General features: G+C 35.7%; 2 protein-coding genes across 7 annotated transcripts in view; one reads left to right on the forward strand and one right to left on the reverse strand.

Annotated features, from left to right (window-relative positions):
* Positions 1-11,494, forward strand: part of LOC118265094 (uncharacterized) — a 45,985-nt gene extending 34,491 nt beyond the window's left edge. Inside the window, exons 4-5 of the mRNA XM_050705990.1 lie at positions 1,366-1,467; positions 9,572-11,494. Of these exons, the coding sequence (XP_050561947.1) occupies positions 1,366-1,467; positions 9,572-9,624 (155 nt within the window). The 3' untranslated portion in view covers positions 9,625-11,494. The remainder of the gene's footprint in view (positions 1-1,365; positions 1,468-9,571) is intronic.
* Positions 11,495-13,582: 2,088 nt separating this feature from the next.
* LOC118265093 (ribosome-binding protein 1) overlaps positions 13,583-26,867 on the reverse strand; it is a 30,783-nt gene continuing 17,498 nt past the window's right edge. For 5 of the 6 annotated variants that reach the window (XM_050705987.1, XM_050705985.1, XM_050705988.1 and 2 more), the window contains 16 exons: positions 26,144-26,503; positions 25,928-26,053; positions 25,658-25,774; positions 25,034-25,360; positions 24,572-24,628; positions 18,183-18,239; positions 17,938-17,994; positions 17,610-17,825; positions 16,764-17,519; positions 16,431-16,700; positions 16,242-16,367; positions 15,885-16,178; positions 15,573-15,728; positions 14,997-15,494; positions 14,617-14,727; positions 13,583-13,830 (listed from right to left, as the gene is read on the reverse strand). In XM_050705987.1, the coding sequence (XP_050561944.1) occupies positions 13,667-13,830; positions 14,617-14,727; positions 14,997-15,494; positions 15,573-15,728; positions 15,885-16,178; positions 16,242-16,367; positions 16,431-16,700; positions 16,764-17,519; positions 17,610-17,825; positions 17,938-17,994; positions 18,183-18,239; positions 24,572-24,628; positions 25,034-25,360; positions 25,658-25,774; positions 25,928-26,053; positions 26,144-26,503 (3,692 nt within the window). In that variant the 3' untranslated portion in view covers positions 13,583-13,666. Of the gene's footprint in view, positions 13,831-14,616; positions 14,728-14,996; positions 15,495-15,572; positions 15,729-15,884; positions 16,179-16,241; positions 16,368-16,430; positions 16,701-16,763; positions 17,520-17,609; positions 17,826-17,937; positions 17,995-18,182; positions 18,240-24,571; positions 24,629-25,033; positions 25,361-25,567; positions 25,775-25,927; positions 26,054-26,143; positions 26,504-26,867 lie in introns of all 6 variants that reach the window. The other variant, XM_050705983.1, reaches the window with a different exon arrangement.

Raw genomic sequence — 26,867 nt, forward strand, 5'->3', positions numbered from 1 at the left:
TGAAAATGTAGCAAAGCATTTGTCCAAGGGAAAGGGTGTTTATCTAGTGTTTTATACAAAGTCTGTAGGTTATCTAGAATCTAACCTTTGTTGAAGCTTTGTTCCTAACAATATAATTTGATTATCTTGCTTTATCGGAACTACATCTATGAAGTAAAAACTGAAGCAATCTTAGTCCGGGTATTGGGGCCATTTATCTTAAAATCGCTCGTGAATATTGGTATTACCTTATTCAATAAGGCATATTCCCTAAGCTAGGCTTATAAAGAATATTTTCTTCGATAGTTTAGCTGTGGTTTCTTTGTTTTCATTCACTGTACTTTCAGTAATGCTATAAGGAACCTTGTGGTATTATGTAGTAGTCATTTTAACTACTGAACTATAGAAGATCCTGGTTTTGTAGGCTTACTTGATACTGATACTTTCAATATTTGCAGGGAAGGTAGGGTATATCGCTTTGCCTACCATTTTAGATAGTACCATTATTCTGATTTAAAACTTGATGAGGTATATTGCAAAACCTTAATATAACTTATCAGTTTTGTCCGTGTACCAATAATAATCAAGGTCAATAGGTCATTTCATGGTAAACTCGAAACCACAAATGGAATATCAAACGACAAAACACGTCTTACATTTTTTACCAACACAATTAGAGTTTTTGCCCATGATATAATTCTGTTAAACCAAAATTATCCAAACAACTGAACCAATGAAGCGATTCATAAAGAAATCAATTTTAAAATAAATCACCGTGTACGCATTTTCGTGTCTCCATTCTATTTTGACCAAAGGCCATTGTCATTCAATTATCACATCACGAAACAAAGTGTCAAAGTCCTATTTAACTTTTTTTCATTGTCAAACGTTTACTGCGATTGATAAAAATCTTGACAAATCGATTAACGATTAACGTATTCACTTTTGGCAGACTGCTGACAAATTTTATAATAGTCAGTTATTTGATCTTTGAACTGTCAGATTGATTTTAATCGTTGAGATCAAAAATAATCGGTTCTTTGTTCGTTTTTCGTTTTGATTCTGTGAATATTTTTAATGTTAAGGTTAGATTGATAAGTTTGACATGGTATTGCACTTAGATTGTTTTGGTTCCCATCGCGTGTAGCTATTGTTTGTGAAGATAGATGGCTGTTTCTTTGCTACTGTTTTACGCAAACGCTTTTGTTATTTGTCATACTGGTTTTAAATTAATTATAAATATTCATGAGCAATATGGACGTAACATTTTAAAAATCACTGAACAAATTAATGATTTCCACACCTCTATGAACTCTACCACATTTAGATATAAGGAATCTATACAAAATTCAAAAAGTATTAACATGTTATATCACAATGTTCCAGGTCCAGTGCTGTTCCCTCCTTCCCCCAGCGGAGACCCCTCCCAGACCAGTGGCGTGGTTGTAGGAGCATCTGGCTACGGCTTTGTGCCTCCCGGCTCCCAAGGTAAACCCTACGGCCGATGAATTGACCTCCTAGTCACTACGTAGTTAGAACTAATATAGAAAGTACAATTTGTAACATGAGATTCAGTTTTTTTTTAAAAGGAAACAAGAAATACTCCCCTGTCTAACAATTCCTACCCAGGAATAGCTAAACAGGACTGTATTTCTCTGTAACACTTATATTTCGGCTTTATGACTCAAAATTTTAATACTAACAAAACGGTGGTTGATTCTAGTGTAATTATAATGGAGATATCTTGTAAAATAGTTGATTTATGTTTATGAGTTACAAGTATTTTGTAAGTAGTGAATGTCGGATGACGAAGACTGGCGTTTAAGGTTACTAACACAATAGAAACATAAACTAAATAATTTTCTAATCTCGTGTTACAAATGTGTGCGTGCCAATGTACCTATTTAATACGTTATTCTACCAAGCACTATTAATTGGAGAATAGCATATTGATTGTAAATTATTACTTTTTGTTAAATAATGCTGTAGTTTAATTTAATTGCATGGGTATCTAGTTGCATGATTCCCACTGATTGTTTCCCAAGGGAGAATGGTTGTATTTGGCTGGAAAACGGGCAAATGGGACATCAATTTGAATTGTAAATTAAACAAAATAGAAAATGGATAACCGTAATGTATATACCAGTGATTTTGTTTATGAATGAACTTATAATTAGAGCCCATGTTTATAATTTATAAATAAACGAATGAATTTTGATCTGTTTTATTTTTTACCTTCGCATTGCACTGTAATCCGCATGTTTGCACCGCTATCTATACAATAGATATAGTATAAAGGTAGAATGTAATTGAGCAATGTATTTAGTTGCTTTTAATTACACTGTAAATTAATACACGTAGACAAAATAGTCGTGATCCAGAATTTAGACTCCTGCACGATCTACACACGACAAGACAGAGTTGATCCGTCACTTCGGAACAAAGCAAGGCAAGATACGTTACATCATGTTTTATTTACAAACACATTGTAAATAATAAAAAAATATAAACAACTATAAGAAGACTACCGAAAAAAATATATTAACATGTATTTTATTTATTTATTATGATACTTTTGATTTCCGTAGTCGGAAACGTTTTTGTAATTTGAGCTGTATAATCTAAAGGAGTAAAGTTCACATTTAATTTTGTCAATAGATTTAAGTATAGATAAGTTAGATTATTAAAATATCGAAGTTGACTGACGTTAGGCTTGTTACGATGGCCGACTATAAAACTAGAATTATGTATTTAATCTGTCAGATTCTGATATTTATCTCTAAACTTGTTTGTTTTAGAATACCAATATTAGATACTGTGTTTGCTATTGGTATAGGTTTTACATTAAAAAGCTCTTTTATAAGTAGGTTTTATTAAGTCACGGGGAAGGTCTGATTGATAGTTACCTATTATAATTATGTATAATCACGATTATTCAATAATGAGGTAAACAATGAGGTGTGGTTTAAAAAGGTGTTCTTATCCATCGTAGTCAATTTTTGACACTTAGTGCCTGTTTACATGGCTGGCTTTGACCGCGCGCTTTTATATCGCGCACTTACACCTACTTTACTGCTACATACATTTTATTCAGCCGACGAGGACAGCACCATATACATGACCATATACACGTATGTAGTCTGATGAAAATGTATGTAAAAAGCATGTAGTTATAAGCGTTATCAAAACGCGCGCTCAACGCTTGCCATGTGAACATGCGCTTATGGTGTCGAGCGAGTAACACACTACAGTCATAAAAAAATCAGAAAACTTAACATTTTTCATTTAGAAATAAATCAACAACAATCATATACAATAGCCTATTCCATCATTACTTTGTCATAATATTCTACATATATTACTTACTGTATCAATAATTCCTAGTAAGAAGTTTACTTTTATAGACTAGAATCGTTTACGTAATACACAAAGTAAAAAGGTCAATGAATTTACCTCAATTTGTTAGTAGTCGGGTTCCTACTAGTAATTTATTATTAACACTACCATCTAAAATAAGTAACAGTCTATTGTTCTCTGAGTAAACAAATAAATTAGGTAATAGGTAGCCAAGAATTGAAAGGTAAGCGAAATGTTACTTATGCGTCACTGGGTGGCGCTACTTTCGAATATGGTCTTGTTAGTACAAATGAGATTCAATTGATATTTATCCCCAGATTCCCTAATTCCTCATCTTAAGCCCTAGCCTAATAATTTGTAGTACTCTTAGTGATTTTTGAAGTGATTAAGTATCTAAGCTTACTCATCTTTGCTCTTGTGTCCCTTGATCTGCACTGAAAGTATCCATAATTATAATCCCTAAAAATCTAGGCATTGACACTATCACTTTGGGTATCTTTGATCCTTTAAATAATGTCTTGCAATTTAATTTGATGTTTAAATTGGCCTATTATATTCACACTAAGACATATTAACTATACTTTTACTCTGATTAGATAGTACATAGACATTAAAATAATCAATTACAATTTTAACCACTCCAATTTTTTTTGTCGTCCTCTCAATTATATCATAACATGCAAACGACATTGGAGAAAATCCGTGTACCTAAGTCAACAAGGTCAAGAATCGTTTAAAATTAAATACTCTGCGACAATCGATCCATATCGAAAGTCGTGATTGATTTGACAATTGTGGACAAAGAAAATAATTATAAATAAAACGTAATAGGGAAACGAGTGCTTGCTTTCTGATCCGGCATTATGAAGGTCAGTTGTCCATGCACGCGAACTTGCGGGTCGAGTGATTTGACTTGCTTTAGGCCGGTTGCACACGGGGGGGCTTTGATTCAATTAGGAATTGAAAAAAGGGTATTATGACTTGGTGCATTTTGTTGTGCAGTATTTTTTTGTAGAGGACTAAAAAACTGTTGAGGTGGTTACCAAGCAAAATGGATGTAGATATAATTATTGTTGCATAGTCACATTATAGGTCGGTACTTTTTTATAATAACTATCGAGAGACATACTAAATTAACTTAAAATAATTCAAGTAAATGTATTGAGAAAAGCAGAGCAACTAGTTTCAAGTCACAAAGGGACTCTTTATCATGAGCAGCGTGCGCAGTCGCGCGGAAATGCTACTTTTTTCCTTGTGTTTGTTTTTTTTTTATCAATGGTTATAACCACATTTTGTAACTAGGGTATTATTGTTAATACTTAATAATCAAACCAATAAAACAGTGTAGTACTTGATATATCAAAAATGCAACCACGATTTAAAAATTATACTATCAAATAAGGTACAACAATTTAACGGCCTATAAAAATGCACCTGCACTGAATCACCCCTTGATAACTTCAAAATGGGAACTCCAATGAGTAAAACGAATACAAAAACTGATTAAATGTGAATGTGTCAGGTGATTCAAATCATTATGTTCAGTTGACTAACTCACTCGGTATGTACGGAGCCTTATATTATAGGAACTATGAAATTGACCGGAGGGCATTGCATTTTGACACTTCAAGTTAATATCTGACAATTAAATAAGTTAGTTGTAATAACTTTGTATAGGAAATGTAGAGGAATGTTAGATAAAACTGAGTCATAGCTGTTGAAATGTCTGGTAGTTTCTACGGGTATTGTTCCTTTAAGGTAGCCTTCTGAGTAAATTCTTTGAGAGTTATACGACTTGCTTCCGTTTGCATGTTGTAAATTGTACATGCTTAATGAACGATTCAATCAAGTTTGCTTGTTTAATCACTGGCACAATCGTGATATGTTTACCAACTTTATGTCAAAATTACTATCATTCTAAGCATCATGAAATTATATAGTTATAAAAAACAGGAAAAATAATTAAAATAAAACAAATATAACAAGAGAACCGTTTTAGCAATCAAATTCTAAAACAAATGCTTCATACATCAAAATTAATAACACAAAACGGCACGGGATTAAATAATTCATAAACGGACCTTTTTAATTGTGTTTGATGAAATTTCTTCATGACTTCATTCATATTTTCGGGTTCACTTTCGAAACGGAATATTCAATTTGGGCCCGTAATCTCTTGGGCCCTCCGTGCACGGTCAAATGCATTTTAATTATGAAATTGACATATCACAAGTCCGTTCGTAGCACATTTTGTAATTTAATAAAAGAGTTTGGACTTATGATATTAATTGGACCCTTCAGCCGCCATTTTTCGCCGGACCTCGTAATGTTTATCTAATACATATTTATATGTTTGCACACACAAAAATAGGGTGTTGCCCTGTAGGGTGTTTGTTGTATTCATTCGTATTTAGAACCCTTTTAGTGTTTTGTTTTTTAATAAATACTCTTTTGTTGATGAGGGCTTGTGACTGATTGTTGATCACAGCATCCCCATTTGGTTCTGAAAAAAATTTTTTTTTGTAGTTTAATACCATTAGGTTTTTTTAAGGGGGGAAAAATCATTAATTGCCTTCTCCCGCCTTGGATGAGACTAGAGGGAGTACCAGACTTTTACTGACTAAAAACTACCCCGTTCCTACTCCTGCTTTTCGAGCTGGAACCCCGGTGAACCCGCTAGGTAGTCCGCAGGATTACTAGGATTTTGGGATCACGTCTTCAATTGAAGTTGTATATTTCTGCCTACCCTTGAACCCATTTACAGCTTCGGACAATAAAAAGCATATTTATATTGCCATAAGTCTCTTTCTTTTTGATCGATCAATATGAAAAGTTGTTCTCGATACGAAAAATAAATAGTTTCATAACACGTCATATGATATTGTTTATTACTACTTGAGTAGGAGGAAAAACGGATACCTACGTCTCGAAAACTTCCCTAGGGGTTGCCAACTTAAACAGTTTCATAAGCTTTTTTGCTATGGCAACTTAGACATATTCTGTGTTTTATGAGACAGTTTGTTTTGCTATACTCCGTTAAGAAAACATTTCGTGTAAGATTTTTCAAAAAGTTTTCCGTTTAAATAATATTTTGTTCGGCTTTTCTGTTGTATTTAGTTGTTTTTAAATTTATTGTGAAGTTAGATTATTCAGAGAAGTTTTCTAGAATTTAAGAAACTACCTGGTTGATTGAAAGAAATGATTCCAATAAAATTATTTTGTCTTGACAGTTCAGTTTTTGTACCTACAAAGAAATAGCAAACGTGTTGAGATGAGACGATAACAAGCTAAGGAGCTAAGTTTATTCCCCGAAGAAGTTAAAAGAGGTGTAGATACACATTAATACGACTAAAATAATTTCCAAACTGAAAATTAAACATTAAATGTGAGCTTAAGTCTGCATAGTAAGTTTAAATTGTAACAAGAATGGAATTGTAGGTTTGTTCTTAATGAACACGGGTTGTCTGACTTAAAACTTTGCACGTCTCCGATACGTGCATCGCTTGTTCTGTCTTAGGACGAGGTTGTGGTGATGGGCGCAAGCGTAAGCGATGAGCGGGTATTGTTATAAAGTTATATTTAATTTTGTATATTTTTGCATGTTTTTGCAAGGGGATGAGGTTATGTTTAGGTATTAACCTATGGTAAGCCGAGAGTGCAGATCTACGCAAGACATAATGTATTATATACTGACATATGTCCTGTTACACTCTGGTACAGTGCACCTACATGTTTTCAAAGCTACAGACGACATTACGTGTCGCTGTTCCTTTTGCCGACAATAAAACCAAATTATGTCCTCCGTCCGTAGTAGAGCTTCGAAGCTGATATAAAAGCGCTGGAAATTGTCCCTTACGTTTCATTCAATTTACAAATGAATGATTTAGTCACCTATTAATAATAAATAGCAGAGTTTTCCTGGTATTCAACGTAATAAAAAAGTATTGACAAAAAGTAATTACCACTCGAATGACACATTAATTTAAATTAGCCTCGTTATACAAATCGCTTCATCTTATGACTCAAGCCATACTGTGACGGAAGTGACGTGTCTCGCCGTAGCGGCGCCACGCCGGAACCCGGCTGAAGGGTTGCCCCGTCACAAATCAAGTTATGAGAAACGCCACAAAAGGAAACTTTGTGCATTTCCGAGCCGACAAGCGTGAAATCCGACACAAACGACCCCCACACAACTTTCAGCTTTAAACTTAATTTCTTAAGCCCTAAAATTGCTTGGTCGTATTAGGGAGCACTCTTCAATACTGATATAACTTTCCTTGAGTGATTATTTTTGGTGTATTGAATGTGTTTATAACGTTTTGTATTAAATTGTTAGCGTGGATGAACAATAGCTGAATGGTTCTGTTGTATTTATGAATTAAAAGCTTTGATTGGTTTTATTTGGTTTGTGTTTGTATCACGCAAGTAATGGATGTGGTCGACGGATACGTAGTTATAACACGTTTTCGAAAATGTTGCTTTCATAGCAATGGAGTCCGGAATTCTACCCGGTGTATAAAAGGTAATAGGACTGTCCCCTATTAAAAAATATGTTTAATATGTTTAAATCATATACTTAACTGATGGACTTAGTAGTTTTTCTTTACTCTGTCTACTAACCCATTACAATGAAATATAAAATTCTAAAGAGTAATGTAACTGCCATACTCAAGTCATTTAACTGCACGGTTGGCGTGATGGCAGGGCAACCGGCTGCCGCGTACCGTGTAGAGATTTCGATTCCCGCACGGTGCAACTCTTTGTGTAATCCACAAATTGTTGTTTCGAGTCTGGGTGTCATGTGTATGTGAACTTGTATGTGTGTAAATGCACCTTCGATACAGGAGGAAATCCTAGAATGGGGCACCGCTTTTTTTTTGGTAATGGTTTTTAACCCAGTCCATAGTAATTGTTTTCGGAACAAAATCGTTATTAAGGAAGCGTTCAAGTAATCATTAAATGTCTTTGAATGCGGCAGTGAGTATTTACTTACATAGGCATTCAAATTAAAATTAATGACAATTTAAACATTTAAATTAAACGTTTAAAATTAACATTATTATCTATTATCATTACTAAACTATTACTGTAACACAATGAATATGAAATGTGTACAAAAACATAAGTGAAGTAATTTAGTTTGTTCTGATAACCTTGGGGTTGATTTTGTAAATATTGTTGCCAATCAAAATTAAATATCCGTTTATATGTTTTGTCATACAAATTAATAAGTGTCTATATATTTGAAAGTATCTAGATACTACCTACTATCTACTATTATAGAAGAAAGAATAAATTAATTGTTTGTTTGTTTGCATTCAATATACTGCGAAACTACTGAAGCGATTTGGACAATTCTTTCTTCATTGAAAACTTTATTTACAGTAGCATAGATTACTATTTATCTCGATATTATTCCAGAATTAAAATTTAGCTAAGTTTGACTATTAGAAATAGATGTATATTATTTTATGTATTTACCTTTAAAAAGTGTAAATTAAATAAAAAATAATTGAAACAACTCAAGAAAATTCTAAGTTTTACATCAGCAAAGCCATAGATATATGTAGTGCTAGTTTGCAATAAATTATTTAAGTACCTACTGTATTGAGTAAATTATGATCGTGTCTAGACAATTAGTTTATAACTAAGCCAAATTAATTATATACATTTTCAATCTTAAACTTTTGTAATAAAGTTCAAAATGTGTTATGTATTTTGATATAAAGGGTAGTTTAATGTGCTGGCATTGTTTGCGGATCTGAAGGGATTGTTCTCTTAGTCTTGTGAACATGTTCACGATTTTAGATCACGAAGCTTTACGGTCGATTCGTATTGGATTTAGTACTGAAAGTATTAGAAAATATAAGAATTATTAGCATGAAAACGAAGTGGTGACTGATTTTTGCTATTGCTTAAAATGGATTGGGTACATAATATTATTAATATTAGACTAAATATATTTCGAATATAATTATTTTTGTTAAAAATAATAGTCAAACAAATAATATATTTCAAAAATGTCTTATTCGTATTTTAAATAATATGTTATCGGCTTACTCTCATAACTGTTTGACGAGGAACTCGACTAGTTTCAAGCCATGCTAGAGGCTCTTATTCATGAGCAGCATTTCGCGACACACGACGCGTCGATTGTCGCGCTCGCGAATCGTCACGTTCGAACGTCTCATGAAAGTTATAATAAAATTATAATTCGTATCTTCTCTACTTTCAGGACCGGCGATACCAAGATTCTTCTACAGAAGACGCCTATACCTAAGAAGGTAGAGCAATATAGTTAAATATACACGAAATGGTGTCTACGCATGTTTGTTTGTACAAAAGAATTATTTAATTATTGTTCGAGTACCTTTTTGTGTTAAAATTAATAAAATTATTTGATTTATGAACGTGACAATGTATGCAGTGTGTTCTGTTCTATATAACATATTGATGTTAAACTGTTTCACCATTATTTAGTAATTATATATGTTATATGTTGACTATGATAGGCCATAATGATGATCGTAGTCCTAGACTTGGAAATATAATTTATACCATCACAAAATTAAGGCAAATCTTTATCATAATTTGATAATTATGCCCTGGTTAAGATTTTGCCTTGGTTTTGTAAAAAAATGTTGGTAACGGTACAGGCGATAACATAATCAATTAACCAAATATATAAAGGTCTATATGATTTCAAAATATGTACCTAAGTAATAGATTTAAATGGACTTTATACAACAATAATTTTCTATTATAAATCTTTTAAAGTCGTCTGTACCTATGTTTTACTTTTCATAGGTCTGTGCCATAAGTTCGTTAAAAAGCAAGCTATTTCAGACTACCTTTTAAAAGTATCATATAATAATTATTATTTATACAGTATACGTATAAAATCAATCACTGTTTACATTAATTTATTAATAACAAACCCGTTAATAAAAGAGAAATAGCGTATTTATTTTTAAACAGTTACAAATTTATATATTTTCGGATATTTAATTATTGGGAAAATTGGGAAAGTGGGAGAATTGGGCCTCCGGTAACCTCACTCACATAACGCCAGCGTTGTTTCACGTCAGTTTTCTGTGAGGCCGTGGTATCGCTCCGGTCGAGCCGGCCCATTCGTGCCGAAGCATGGTTCTCCCGCACTTATAATTTTCAGATATAAAGTTGCTTTGTGTGTTTAATGCTTGTATAGACTGTCATATTAGTAGCACTTCATTTATTACCTTGTGTGTGTCGATTCTAAGCGTATATTGGATTAAAGTCGTGGTAATTCCATATTAGGAAATTACGTATGCATGATACAGCAAAGGTTGAAGAATTCTCGTGTGATACTTATATCATGTTTACAATGAATAATTTTGTTAAATAGATCAATGTGTTAAAATTTTATGTAAATACACTTGACTATCTATTTATTGTCAATGTGACTTAATAAAAAATCACGGTTTACTCACGTACATTAATGGAGGAAAGTTTTACTAGTTCCCAGTCACAGATGGAGTTTTCAGTAGGTTGCGTGACGTCACTGCGTCTGCCCACGCTCCTCATAAAGAAGAGTTCTTCTGTTGACTCGAACCTAGTAAAGCTTTACTACATTAATGTACGTATATAAACCGTGATTTTTAGTTAATTAAGTATGTATCTCGATAGTTATTATAAAAATCAATTTGATTGTACTTCATTACCATCATCATATTATATGTATTAGCCACAGGACATCCACTATTGAATATAGGCTTCCCCCAATGACTTCCAATTAAGCTGGTTTGAAGCAATTGTATTTAATTCTGTATGTAGATAATGGTTACAGGTAGAAAATTGTAATGATTATTATCAATACACTATACATATAATATCTAGTATAAATTACCTTTTCAAGTTCATAAATAAGTATAAGATAGTGGTGAGACAAGTTTCGTTCCTTATATATTATATTCTTTATAATGTAAATACAACACATTAACGATAAAAAACTGTGATACAATAAAATAAGTATGTATTTACAATGAAAGAATGACAATTGTATTTTATACAATAGAAAATGTGCCGAATGTATTATTTTGTATGAAATACGAGAGCTGATGTGAAATATAATGTAAATAATGAAAATTATATTATGTAAATAAATCTTTAATATATTTTGCGTGTGATGTTTTTTTTTTTACTTTTTTTGTAAGCTTTATTTCCTTATTGGTTACATATTGTTATTGAGAGTTGAGAGACTGTAAGCAATCATTGACGTAATTTTTTTTTCTCAGTCTTAGAGTGCTTTTCAACCAGTGAACCTGCATTACTTACTTTGCGGCGGCGCATCTTCATAGCACATAGTATATCACTGGTGGAAATGCACCCTTAATTTATTAATATTTGACTCTGGCGTAGTGGCTGGGCAAACGGCCACGCAACGTGTATCGGGTTCGATCCCCGCAATTAGCAACTCTTTGTGTGATCCACAAATGGATGATTAAAATCTAGTGTGGGACAATGTTATTTTTTAAACTAAAATATTTTCAATAATTGGATTTCTTGTCAAGTTAATTCTGAGTTTCCGCTCATTATCTTAGGATATAAAAAGTATGAAGTTACTTTTATTAACATAAAAACATCTTATTCAAAACCACATTTGGTACAAGGTTTTGAAGGCATTTATTAGATACATTTTCCCGAAGTCTTATTGGAAATGTATAGTAAAAGGTAAATGAGATTTGCGTCCACAGATGTAGTTTCAAACCACTTTAAGTGGCTCTCTCGCCTCATGTCATACCCTAAACGAAATTCCCTATTTTGAAGGGTACGTAAATGTGTTATAATGGTATTTTGTCATGCATACAGTGTCCTATGAAATGGTATTTTTACCAATATTTTTATATATTTACTTTCCATTAAGATATTTAGAACTTATCTTACTACTTACTCTCTGATATTTACAGCGTGTAACAAAATACCCATATACATCAAGTTGAATGGAATCTCTCCACAAAGTTTTAGCTTAAAATACGTTTAAAAAAATGGTACTAAATACTTGGTGTCGCATGGTTCCTGATTTTAAATCATCATACAAACGTATCACACCACCACAGGGGTCACGTTCACTTCGTTCCATGAAAACATGAGTTTAAAAAGCCCTTCCCGTATCGTTTGTTATGTTATCTAGAAACCGTGCAATTAATATATATACCCCCTTTTTGTTACACGTTGTATAGAGAATAGAATGGTAAGACTTGGCGATAATTTGTTTGGAAGAAGATTATGTAAGTAAATTGTCATAGATTTATTGAGGAACCTATTTTTAAAATGTTGTTAGGTAAATCTAAAATAATTTTACGGAGTTTTAATTACTTAACTATTTGTTGTTTGAAGAAACTGAGTTAGTTAATATAGAATGGCAATTGTTGCAACGACTTGCCTGTTGCTAGCTAACAATTTGCTTTTAACTTTTTCGCAGGCTTCTTAAATACTATCGTAGCGTTTTATCACTATTCAATAGTAGTAGTCCAGAATATATAACTTGTACATAGGATTTCCAAAACAATTTAAACTACAAAAGCCACAATAGTGCACAATATCCCTTGCACTTCTCCCGACTATGGATACAAGACGTATTTGCAACAGAGGGTTATTTATTTTTAAATTAGATTTCGTTTCGGATCCTGTCTACCTTCTGTTTTATACTCAATCCATTATGTAGAACCTATCACGTCTACGCCTCAAAGACATTGGTGATTTCTTTTTTCTTATAGTTTCTTTGAAATTCAAATTTTGGACAGAAAATTCGTTTATCGAAGGTGAATAAGCAATATTTGATGTGTGTGTGATATTTTGTCTACAGGCATAAGCCTGTATAATCTACTAAACATATTCTAAGAATTTATTCAATTTTAGTGTAGAAAATGGTTACTTTAGAACAACATTGTTGTGTTAGTTTTATAATCACTACACAGTAGAAAACAAAGTCGTTTTCTCTGTCCCTATGTCCCTTTGTATGCTTAAATCTATAAAACAACACAACGGATTTTGATGCGGATTTTTAATAGATAGACTGATTGAAGAGGGTGGTTTATATGTATAATACATGCATAATATTGCCATTGCACCCATGCAAAGTTGGGATGGGTCGCTAGTTATGTATAAATACCATTAACATCGTCACCGGTTTCCTTCTACTACGTACATATTGTATAGGTTTGATGCCAATTTCTATTATTTGTTAAAATGAAATAAAACAATACAATTGCTTGCTTCAATAATTTATTATGATGATGTAATAATCCGTTACCATAGATAGATAGTAGATACGTGTTTAAGATAATTTAAATCAATTTTCTTGTTGTCCGGGTTTTTTGTGGCGTTTTAGCTTTTCTATTAGTCCTTTGAGCCGTTTATGTCCATCATGCTTTTTGTGCCCTTCGTGTCTCTTGTGTCCACCGCGTTTCATGTGCCCTTCATGTTTTTCGTGCTTAAAAAGTTTATGTTTATGTTCTGGAATAGTGATACAATGACAAATTATAACACAGTTAACATTCTATTTCGATAAATGATACACAAAGAAAAAGATGTAGTTCACGCATATTAGATTTTCATTGTAAATACAAAAAATATTAGGAGATTACTTTTTTGGCAATATTATGAGGGAATGGTTATGCAGATAAAAACAACAAACGAATTAACTACACACACTGTGGCACGAATGAAGACCAGGATGTACAACCAGTGTGTGTTGCCAGTGATGACGTACGGTACCGAGACATGGTCCCTAACTGCTGGCCTTTTAGAAAGGCTCAGAGTCGCCCAGCGCGCGATGGAGAGAGCTATGCTCGGAGTATCTTTGCGCGACAAAATCCGAAATATGGAAATTCGCCAAAGAACAAGAGTTACAGACATAGCTCTCAAAATATGCAGGCTGAAGTGGCAATGGGCAGGCCACGTCGCTCGGAGGACTGATGGCCGCTGGGCCAGGAAGGTGACTGAGTGGCGACCGCGGACCGGAAGACGCAGCGTGGGCAGACCTCCCACTAGGTGGACCGACGACATCGTCAGAGTGGCGGGGAGCCAGTGGATGCAGGTGGCGGCTTGTCGTTCTACGTGGAGGACCAAGGGGAGGCCTTTGTTCAGCAGTAGACGTCTCTCGGCTGATGATGATGATGATGATGATGACTGTGGCACGTCTTAGATTACCGAACATTTTAATAAGAGGCCGCGAGTTCTTATTCTTCTGTACTCTTGTATTTTCAAAACTTATTTTTAGGTGTCAAATTGTATTCTCACCTCTTTTTGGGGTTGATTTCGATTCATCGGCGTCACAAAGGCAGAGTTTTGTTCTCGGTATGCGTAGTTTTGATAATTTCTTAAGATGCCTTCCTCTTGCATGATCACGGGCTGTAGATATCAAAAAGCGCTTTACGTGACAGATAGTGCATACAAATTACGTACTTAATTTCAAAGTTATCTGATACAAAGTGACTATGCTGACATCATATAAATTGGCTATCTAGACATTGTGAAACAAGTCCTTAGTTGTTTTAAACATTGCCAAGAGTACCTACAGATATTTGAAATATACCAGGAGAGAAATTTGATTGCTTACCATCAGGCGATCCGTCTACTCGTTTACCGGCTTATTCCATAAAAAAAGAAAAATAACTCACCTTTTGATATTCGAGTTAGGTATTTCTTCCATTTTTCAATGTAGTCGGATTTTCTTTTCCTTCTGTTAGACTTGCCACACCTTATAGGGTGTTTGTCCTTTCCTGATTCTTCTTCCTTTGATTTTTTCCCTGATTCTTTTCCCGGCGTCACTTCTCCAGACTTTGATCCATTTTCCTGTGAGTCTTCTCCTGATTTGGATTCTTCTGATTTCTCTCCAGATTCAGTTTCTTCCTGTGATTGTTCTTCTGAACCAGACTCTTTACTTGATTCGGATCCCTCCTGTGTTTCATCTCCAGATTCAGCTTCTTCCTGCGACTTATCTTTTGAACCAGACTTTTTACCTGATTTGGATCCCTCCTTTGTTTGATCTCCAGATTCAGCTTCTTCCTGTGATTGTTCTTCTGAACCAGACTCTTCACTTGATTCGGATCCCTCTAGTGATTGATCCTCAGATTCAGCTTCTTCCTGCGACTTATCTTTTGAACCAGACTTTTTACCTGATTTGGATCCCTCCTTTGTTTGATCTCCAGATTCAGCTTCTTCCTGTGATTGTTCTTCTGAACCAGACTCTTCACTTGATTCGGATCCCTCCTTTGTTTGATCTCCAGATTCAGCTTCTTCCTGCGACTTATCATTTGAACCAGACTTTTCACTTGATTCGGATCCTTCTAGTGATTGTTCTTCAGATTCAGCTTCTTCCTGCGACTTATCTTTTGAACCAGACTTTTTACCTGATTTGGATCCCTCCTTTGTTTGATCTCCAGATTCAGCTTCTTCCTGTGATTGTTCTTCTGAACCAGACTCTTCACTTGATTCGGATCCCTCTAGTGATTGATCCTCAGATTCAGCTTCTTCTTGTGACTTATCTTTTGAACCAGACTTTTTACCTGATTTGGATCCCTCCTTTGTTTGATCTCCAGATTCAGCTTCTTCCTGTGATTGTTCTTCTGAACCAGACTCTTCACTTGATTCGGATCCCTCTAGTGATTGATCCTCAGATTCAGCTTCTTCCTGCGACTTATCTTCTGAACCAGACTTTTTACCTGATTTGGATCCCTCCTTTGTTTGATTTCCAGATTCAGCTTTTTCCTGTGACTTTTCTGCTTCATTCTCTTCACCTGATTTGGATTCCTCTGCAGATTCCTCTCCTTCCTGTGACTTTTCTGCTTCATTCTCTTCGCCTGATTTGGATTCTTCTCCAGATTCAGCTTCTTCCTGTGACTTTTCTGCTTCATTCTCTTCACCTGATTTGGATTCCTCTGCAGATTCCTCTCCTTCCTGTGACTTTTCTGCTTCATTCTCTTCACCTGATTTGGATTCCTCTGCAGATTCCTCTCCTTCCTGTGACTTTTCTGCTTCATTCTCTTCACCTGATTTGCCTTCCTCTGCAGATTCCTCTTCTTCCTGTGACTTTTCTGTTTCATTCTCTTCACCTGATTTGCCTTCTTCTGCAGATTCAGCTTCTTCCTGTGACTTTTCTGCTTCATTTTCTTCGCCTGATTTGGATTCCTCACTCTCTTCGCCTGATTTGCCTTCCTCTGCAGATTCCTCTTCTTCCTGTGACTTTTCTGCTTCATTCTCTTCGCCTGATTTGGACTCCTCATTCTCTTCACCTGATTTGCCTTCCTCTGCAGATTCCTCTTCTTCCTGTGACTTTTCTGCTTCATTCTCTTCGCCTGATTTGGATTCCTCATTCTCTTCACCTGATTTGCCTTCCTCTGCGGATTCCTCTTCTTCCTGTGACTTTTCTGCTTCATTCTCTTCACCTGATTTGCCTTCCTCTGCAGATTCCTCTTCTTCCTGTGACTTTTCTGCTTCATTCTCTTCGCCTGATTTGGATTCCTCATTCTCTTCACCTGATTTGCCTTCCTCTGCAGATTCCTCTTCTTCCTGTGACTTTTCTGCTTCATTCTCTTCACCTGATTTGCCTTCCTCTGCAGATTCCTCTTCTTCCTGTGACTTTTCTGCTTCATTCTCTTCGCCTGATTTGGATTCCTCATTCTCTTCACCTGATTTGCCTTCCTCTGCAGATTCATCTTCTTCCTGTGACTTTTCTGCTTCATTCTCTTCGCCTGATTTGGATTCCTCATTCTCTTCACCTGATTTGCCTTCCTCTGCAGATTCCTCTTCTTCCTGTGACTTTTCTGCTTCATTCTCTTCGCCTGATTTGGATTCCTCATTCTCTTCACCTGATTTGCCTTCCTCTGCAGATTCCTCTTCTTCCTGTGACTTTTCTGCTTCATTCTCTTCACCTGATTTGGATTCCTCTGCAGATTCCTCTTCTTCCTGTGACTTTTCTGCTTCATTCTCTTCACCTGATTTGGATTCCTCATTCTCTTCACCTGATTTGCCTTCCTCTGCAGATTCCTCTTCTTCCTGTGACTTTTCTGCTTCATTCTCTTCGCCTGATTTGGATTCCTCATTCTCTTCACCTGATTTGCCTTCCTCTGCAGATTCCTCTTCTTCCTGTGACTTTTCTGCTTCATTTTCTTCGCCTGATTTGGATTCCTCATTCTCTTCACCTGATTTGCCTTCCTCTGCGGATTCCTCTTCTTCCTGTGACTTTTCTGCCTCATTCTCTTCGCCTGATTTGGATTCCTCATTCTCTTCACCTGATTTGCCTTCCTCTGCAGATTCCTCTTCTTCCTGTGACTTTTCTGCTTCATTCTCTTCGCCTGATTTGGATTCCTCATTCTCTTCACCTGATTTGCCTTCCTCTGCAGATTCCTCTTCTTCCTGTGACTTTTCTGCTTCATTCTCTTCGCCTGATTTGGATTCCTCTGCAGATTCCTCTTCTTCCTGTGACTGTGATTCATTATCTTTTCCTCCTATGAAATTATTTTTATTATTTAATTAAAACATACTATTATTTACAAATTATATTGCGAAGTTCATTAAACGTTTCAAAATGAACATGATTTTGTTATAGAATTTTCTTACCTCCATTGGTTACAGCACTGGAATATGCACCTGACTGCGCTGATGAGCCACCCCGACCTGTTGTGAGGTTGTATTTTCTTACTTTTGTTCTATTTCATTTTCTAAATAATTATAGTAGAATCATGGACTAGTTTCATGACATTATTCTAAGGTTAATTTATGAAACGCATTCCAATACCTAAGTTATTGAGCATTTTTATATATATATTTTTTTATATTAAAATATAGTTGGTTTTATTATATACCTCCTTTGGTTTCGGCACTAGAATATGCTCCTGACTCTGCCGCACCGCCTTTGCCTCCTGTAACCGGTTGGATATTGTTCAGGCGTAGCACAGTTTTGTATAATCATTTATTTATTTAATTTAATTTTACGAGTTGTACCATAGCTCGATAGATGGCGTTCGCCGATTAAAATTCGAGCTATGGTTTCGTTACATGGATTACTATAAGTTAACAGAAAATGTCTTAATAAATGTCTTCGTTCGAGTGTGTGACGTTTTACTTCAACCTCTTTGGCGACAGTGGCGCCAACCCAAACATAAGGTCCTTCGAGCCGGATAGTATAGTGATAGTACAGTGACAAGTGCCTCTAGTGGAGGAAATCAGAACCAACGGTCGTCGAAGAGGAAGAAAACCGAGCGGAGTCCAAGGAGAGCTGAGCAAGGAGTTGTGTAAAGTGAGATAGTGTTTGTGAAGTGGCCATAAAAACTGTGAGTACATTGCCTTATTTAAACGTCCCAAGTGCTAGATAGTTCATGGACTTAGAAAAAGTTAGGACTTAGAAAATTCAGAAAAAAGTTCAGGACTTAGAATAATTTAGAAGAAATTACTTGGGACTTAGAATAATTTCCAAAAAAGTGAAGAGACCCCGAATCTATGCCCGATTTTGCCTAGAAACGTCAAAGACTTAGAAAAATTCAGCTTCTAAAAGACATAGAAAATTTCCATCAGTCCAGACTTAAAAAAGGTTTCATTACCTATAAGAAAAAGTTCGGATACTTTGTCTACAACCATGGAGGCTAAGTTGAGATTGTTAGACGACCTCAAAAGTCGTATTGACAAAGGATACGTCAATTTTAAAAAGTCACCGAAAGACAGAATCAATCAGGCATACATTGACTCGAGGTTGGAAATATTAGAAAAGCAATATCAACAATTTGTACAAAAACATGACGAACTTTTAGAAAATTATACAGAAAAGGAATTGAGCTCTACCAGTTACGTTCAAAATGATGTTTTTGAGAATGTTATGGACATTTTTATAACGTACAAAGTAGATTTAAAAAATGCCTTACCTAAATCTAAGGCATCTGTACTGAGTGATGTTTCACCTGATCACATGCAAGCAAATAAGTCGTCAATCACAAAATTACCTAAAATATGTATCCCAACTTTTAGTGGTCAATATACACAATGGTCATCGTTCAGAGATTTGTTTTTATCATTAATTGATGGTAACGAAGCTTTGGATGATGTTCAACGTTTACATTACTTAAGGTCACAGTTGTCAGGTGAAGCAGCACAACTCATTAAACACATTCCGATTACACATGCTAATTATAAGAAATGTTGGTCTATGTTAGATAACAGATATAACAATAAGAGATTTTTAGCTAATAGTGTTCTCAGGCGTTTACTTAACCAAAAACAAATGGCGGGTGAGTCATCGGTTGCGCTCAAAGAACTCTTAGATACAACGACCGATTGCTTACACGAATTGGCAACTCTAGGGGTTCAGGTAGACGCCTGGGACATTATTATTATTTATTTAATTAGCTCCAAGTTGGACGCGGAGACTCGGAAGCAATGGGAATTGCAGGTAAGTCAGTCTTGTGAGGATCTTCCTACCTTCCAAGATTTCCAAGACTTCTTAGACAAACGTTTTCGAGCCTTGGAATTTGTAGAGCCACAAAGTAGCAAGTCTAAAGGTACCTCTAAAACGTTTCATGTAATTTCAAAGATATCCTGCCCTCATTGTTCCGAAGAACATCTCTTATGTTATTGCAAGAAGTTTGCTCAGGAGACAGTCGAGCAGCGTCGTAATATTGTTAAATCTCATGGTTTATGTTTTAATTGCCTTCGCTCAAATCATCTTATTATTAATTGTCGTGCAAATATGAAATGCAAAATTTGCAATAGGAAACATCACACACTCTTGCATCAAAAATCGGAGTTAGATACGGAGAAAATTACCTCCACATCTCCGACTGAAATTAAATCAACGGACGAGACCACGGCTGAACCTCATCTTACAGCTCATTTTGCTCAGAATATTCAAAGTCAGGTTGTGCTGGCTACAGCCCTTATTAAGGTTAGGTCGAGCAACGAGCATCCACAAGTTTTGAGAGCCTTGTTAGATCAGGGTTCTCAAGCTTCATTTATAACGGAAGCTGCGGTTCAGATACTCAGATTAAAAAAAATTGCAGTTAAAACCACTATTTCAGGTGTAGGTGGAAGTCAGGGCAATCTGACATCCAAATTTATGGTTAGGGTAAATATTCAATCTATGCAGGATCCTAACTTCACCTTTGAAACGAAAGCTTATGTGCTTAAGAAGATAAATGCAATTTTACCTGAAAGGAAATTTTCATTATTGGATTGGCCAGAACTAAGAAATATGATTTTGGCTGATCCAAATTTTAATAGGCCTAACAAAATTGACATTTTGTTAGGGTCGGGAGCCTATGCCAAAATCTTAAAAGAAGGCTTAATTAAGGACCCTACGGGTAAAATAATGGCTCAAAATACTTACCTCGGCTGGATCATTTCGGGAGAAGTAAGCAATCATAATAATGTGACATCTTGTCATAATGTAGTTCTTAACATGCATGCTCAAGTTGAAGAAAATAGTATCCTAAAAAAGTTTTGGGAACTAGAGGCAGAGCCAAAACGTTCTGAAAATTCGTTTCTTAACCCTGAAGAGCAAGCATGTGAAGATTACTTTGCTGCTACCACATGCAGAGATTTAAGTGGTCGCTACATAGTAAAACTACCTTTTAAATCAAGTACAGCACCTTCCAATACAAAAGAAATTGCGTTTAAAAGATTAAATAGTCTAGAACGGAAACTAGCAAAAAATAAAATTCTTAAAGATCAATACAAATCAGTAATTGAGGAGTACTTATCATTAGGGCATATGGAACAAATTTCCAATGAAAATGATAAAAACAAGATTGATGCTATTTACATACCTCATCATGCTGTAGTTCGCGAAGACCGCTTAACTACAAAGGTGAGAGTGGTATTTGATGCTTCATCTAAAGGATCCAATGGTGTTTCTTTAAATGAAACTTTAATGGTTGGACCACGGTTACAAAGTGATTTACGGCATATAGTTATGCGGTGGCGGCAACATCCGGTATGTTTGGCTGCAGATATCGTAAAAATGTACCGTCAGGTGAAAGTAGCTGAGGATCACGTGGATTTTCAACGGATTTTATGGAGAGATGATGTTAATTCACAAGTAAAAGAATACAGGCTTTTAACAGTTACCTTTGGCATATCTAGTGCTCCTTACCTTGCTGTCAAGGCATTACAGCAAACCGCTATTGATGAAGGCCAATTATACCCAATTACTGCAAGCAAAATCAAGACAGATTTTTATATGGATGACTTACTGACAGGTTGCCAAACTGAAGAAGAAGCTTTACAAATGTATTATGAATTTAATGAACTTCTAAACAAAACAGGATTCACGTTACAGAAGTGGACAAGCAATAACGAAGAGTTGCTAAATCGGATAAGACTTGATAAAGGAAGAGATCTGGAAATAAAAGAGGATGAAACTACTAGAATTCTTGGACTTACCTGGAATCAAAAATCCGACGAATTTCATTACAAAACAAACTTACCTCCACTGCCTTCTTCGCCAACACCTGAAACTAAAAGGAAAGTTATATCAGAAATATCACGTTTGTATGATCCGTTAGGCTGGATTTCACCTTGTATAATTACCGCTAAAATTTTCATCCAAAAACTGTGGATCGCTGGTTTAGATTGGGACGAAGAATTGTCTGAAGATCTATTGATGGAGTGGCAGTCTTATCGCAGCGGGTTAAAAATACTTGATAAATTTCAGATTCCTAGGTGGCTAAAAATTAAAGATGATGTTCGAACAGTAGAACTTCATGGTTTTTCAGACGCATCAAATGTAGCATATGCCGCAGTTATTTATCTTAGGGTAGTTGATGCAGAAGGTCGGGTCCACTGCAATCTGGTAACTGCCAAAACGAAGGTAGCTCCAATAAAACAAATTTCCATACCACGATTAGAGTTATGTGGTGCAGTTTTAGTTACTAGATTAATATTAGAAGTGGCTCGTATTATGAACATTTCAAAAAGTCACTTACATGTTTGGACTGACTCCACAGTTGTTCTAGCTTGGTTGAGTGATCACCCGAGTAGATGGAAAACATTCGTCGCAAATCGAACATCTGAAATACTTGAGGTACTGGATTCAACACAATGCCACTATGTTGACTCAAAAAACAATCCAGCAGATATAGCTTCCAGAGGCATAACTCCAACATCCTTATTAGAAAATTCAATTTGGAAACATGGACCATTTTGGTTGTGTGAAGATAATATAAGTTATTCCAGACCAAGGGCTATAATGACTTCACTAGAACTAAAATCTATCAAGGTTCACGCAACACAAATAGATGTTCATTCAGAGGAGCTAATTTGGTCCAGATTTTCATCATTTCGGAAGTTAATCAGGGTTCTAAGTTACTGTAAAAGATTTATAAAATTAAGTTTAGCTAGAGAATCTCGACCAACATTTCCTTCATATCTTACAGCTTCGGAAATATTAGATACAATGCATTGTTGTATCAAACAATGTCAAAGAGTTTGGTTTGAAGCAGAAATAAAAGCGATACAAAGAGGAAATGATGTAAATAAATCCAGTGTTTTGAGTTCTTTGAACCCTTACTTAGATGATAAAGAATTGATGAGAGTAGGAGGTAGAGTTCAAAATTCTGAACTAGGTGATAATATGAAACACCCCATCATTGTTCCTCATCAGTCTTATTTGACAAAGTTACTCATCGCAGATGCTCATGAACGTGTTTTGCATGGAGGGCTTCAGTTAACGCTTAATTTTCTTCGTTCTAAATATTGGATTGTTAGAGCAAAGAATTTAATTAAAGCTCATATTCACGACTGCGTACCGTGTATTCGTCAAGCAGGTAGAATAAAAAATCAATTAATGGGTCAGCTGACATCATGCAGAGTAACGCCTAATAAGCCTTTTCTACATACAGGTCTAGATTACGCAGGTCCGATTCAAATAAGAACAGCAAGGGGTCGGGGTCATAAATCTTATAAGGGTTATATATGTTTGTTTATTTGCATGGTCACCCGTGCCGTGCATATTGAAGCGGTTTCTGATCTAACTTCTCAAAGTTTTCTAGCTGCATTTAAACGTTTTGTGGCTAGACGAGGTCACTGTAGTCACCTTTACAGTGACAATGGTACAAACTTTGTCGGCGCAGCAAAAGAACTTAAAGCAATGTTTCGCAATGAATATTCTTCTCTTAATCAAGAGATTGCGTCTGTGTTAGCAAATAATGGGACAGAATGGCATTTTATCCCTCCCCATTCTCCAAATTTTGGAGGTTTATGGGAAGCTGGGATTAAAAGTGTAAAACATCATCTCAAACGAGTCATAGGCGATTCAACGCTAACATTTGAGGAATTGTATACTGTGTTAACTCAAACTGAAGCTTGTCTGAACTCTAGACCAATGTCAGAAATTAGTTTAGACCCTTCTGATCAAAATCCCTTGACTCCAGGACATTTTTTAGTAGGTCAACCATTAGTATTAGCACCTGATTATGATTACAATCATACTTCTGTAAGTAGTCTGAGACGTTGGCAATTAACACAAAGAATGGTACAAACCTTCTGGAACCGTTGGTCTCAGGAGTATTTAACTATGTTCTTTCAAAGACATAAGTGGGCTAAACGAAATCGCGATATGAAGATTGGTGATATAGTTCTAGTAAAAGAGGACAATTTACCTCCTGCAAAGTGGTTATATGGAAAGGTAGTTGAGTTACATCCTGGCAAAGATAACTTAGTACGAGTAGTGACAATTGAATATAAAGGCTCCCGAGTTAAACGTCCAACTTGTAAACTGTGTGTTTTAACTAGTGACAATTAATTTGTTACATTTATATTTTTTTTCTACGTCTTTATGTTTTATTAATATAAGAACCAAACACCGAGGATTATAGTAAATTTTAAAAGTTAGTAATGAATTCTTAAGTTATTAGTTGTTTATGTTTATTAAGTATCTTTGTTTAGTTGTTTTAAGGACTATAAGTCCTTGGTGGGCGGTATGTTAAGGCGTAGCACAGTTTTGTATAATTTATTTATTTAATTTAATTTTACGAGTTGTACCATAGCTCGATAGATGGCGTTCGCCGATTAAAATTCGAGCTATGGTTTCGTTACATGGATTACTATAAGTTAACAGAAAATGTCTTAATAAATGTCTTCGTTCGAGTGTGTGACGTTTTACTTCAACCTCTTTGGCGACAGTGGCGCCAACCCAAACAGATATTTTATTTTTACTTTGTCTTATTACATATGATTTTTTTCTTTTTTATTTTAATAATAATTTTACCTCCATTTGACTTAGCATTCGAGTAAGCTCCGGACTGCGCTGAGCCACCCTTGCCCCCTGTAAAGTTAAATTTCTTAATTTACTTTGCTACAAGACTGGTTAAAGTAAGTTACTCATACTTAATACTCAATTCTTTATTTTGCCGTCATAAGGAAAAAGGGCGCACCCAACATTTAGGTCGAAATTTTTGTCACTGGTATTTTTAAACTTATTTGGGAAAAAATGTTAGATGCGCCCTTTTTCGTTAATATTGCTTTCGACATGTAAGACTTAGGTGGTAAATTTAACTAGAACACAATGTGGAGGCCACGTTGTGTCGAGCACAACAATATAAATTTAGGAGAGAACACACTTTTACATGACTTTGAAAAATGCGGGTAATTAATCAATTATATGGGACTAAATGAAAATAACACATGAACGCATGATAAAGGATTATTATAATAGGCGACTTTTTCTTACCTCCATTTGTTGCAGCATTAGAATATGCGCCTGACTGAGCTGCACCGCGTGACTTTTCTGCTTCATTCTCTTCACCTGATTTGCCTTCCTCTGCAGATTCCTCTCCTTCCTGTGACTTTTCTGCTTCATTCTCTTCGCCTGATTTGCCTTCCTCTGCAGATTCCTCTTCTTCCTGTGACTTTTCTGCTTCATTCTCTTCGCCTGATTTGGATTCCTCTGCAGATTCCTCTCCTTCCTGTGACTTTTCTGCTTCATTCTCTTCGCCTGATTTGCCTTCCTCTGCAGATTCCTCTCCTTCCTGTGACTTTTCTGCTTCATTCTCTTCACCTGATTTGGATTCCTCATTCTCTTCGCCTGATTTGCCTTCCTCTGCAGATTCCTCTCCTTCCTGTGACTTTTCTGCTTCATTCTCTTCGCCTGATTTGGACTCCTCATTCTCTTCACCTGATTTGCCTTCCTCTGCAGATTCCTCTTCTTCCTGTGACTTTTCTGCTTCATTCTCTTCGCCAGATTTGGATTCCTCATTCTCTTCACCTGATTTGCCTTCCTCTGCGGATTCCTCTTCTTCCTGTGACTTTTCTGCTTCATTCTCTTCGCCTGATTTGGATTCCTCATTCTCTTCACCTGATTTGGATTCCTCATTCTCTTCACCTGATTTGCCTTCCTCTGCAGATTCCTCTTCTTCCTGTGACTTTTCTGCTTCATTCTCTTCGCCTGATTTGGATTCCTCATTCTCTTCACCTGATTTGCCTTCCTCTGCGGATTCCTCTTCTTCCTGTGACTTTTCTGCTTCATTCTCTTCGCCTGATTTGGATTCCTCTGCGGATTCCTCTTCTTCCTGTGACTTTTCTGCTTCATTCTCTTCGCCTGATTTGGATTCCTCATTCTCTTCACCTGATTTGCCTTCCTCTGCGGATTCCTCTTCTTCCTGTGACTTTTCTGCTTCATTCTCTTCGCCTGATTTGGATTCCTCTGCAGATTCCTCTTCTTCCTGTGACTTTTCTGCTTCATTCTCTTCACCTGATTTGCCTTCCTCTGCAGATTCCTCTTCTTCCTGTGACTTTTCTGCTTCATTCTCTTCGCCTGATTTGGATTCCTCATTCTCTTCACCTGATTTGGATTCCTCATTGTCTTCACCTGATTTGCCTTCCTCTGCAGATTCCTCTTCTTCCTGTGACTTTTCTGCTTCATTCTCTTCGCCTGATTTGGATTCCTCATTCTCTTCACCTGATTTGCCTTCCTCTGCAGATTCCTCTTCTTCCTGTGACTTTTCTGCTTCATTCTCTTCGCCTGATTTGGATTCCTCATTCTCTTCACCTGATTTGCCTTCCTCTGCAGATTCCTCTTCTTCCTGTGACTTTTCTGCTTCATTCTCTTCGCCTGATTTGGATTCCTCATTCTCTTCACCTGATTTGCCTTCCTCTGCAGATTCCTCTTCTTCCTGTGACTTTTCTGCTTCATTCTCTTCGCCTGATTTGGATTCCTCATTCTCTTCACCTGATTTGGATTCCTCTGCAGATTCCTCTTCTTCCTGTGACTGTGATTCATTATCTTTTCCTCCTATGAAATTATTTTTATTATTTAATTAAAACATACTATTATTTACAAATTATATTGCGAAGTTCATTAAACGTTTCAAAATGAACATGATTTTGTTATAGAATTTTCTTACCTCCATTGGTTACAGCACTGGAATATGCACCTGACTGCGCTGATGAGCCACCCCGACCTGTTGTGAGGTTACAATATCTTACTTTTGTTCTATTTCATTTTCTAAATAGTTATAGTAGAATCATGGATTTACGATTTCAGTAAAATAAAATGAGTAGTTTTA

This window comes from Spodoptera frugiperda, chromosome 28 (assembly GCF_023101765.2).
Source record: "Spodoptera frugiperda isolate SF20-4 chromosome 28, AGI-APGP_CSIRO_Sfru_2.0, whole genome shotgun sequence".
NCBI classification, from domain to species: domain Eukaryota; kingdom Metazoa; phylum Arthropoda; class Insecta; order Lepidoptera; family Noctuidae; genus Spodoptera; species Spodoptera frugiperda.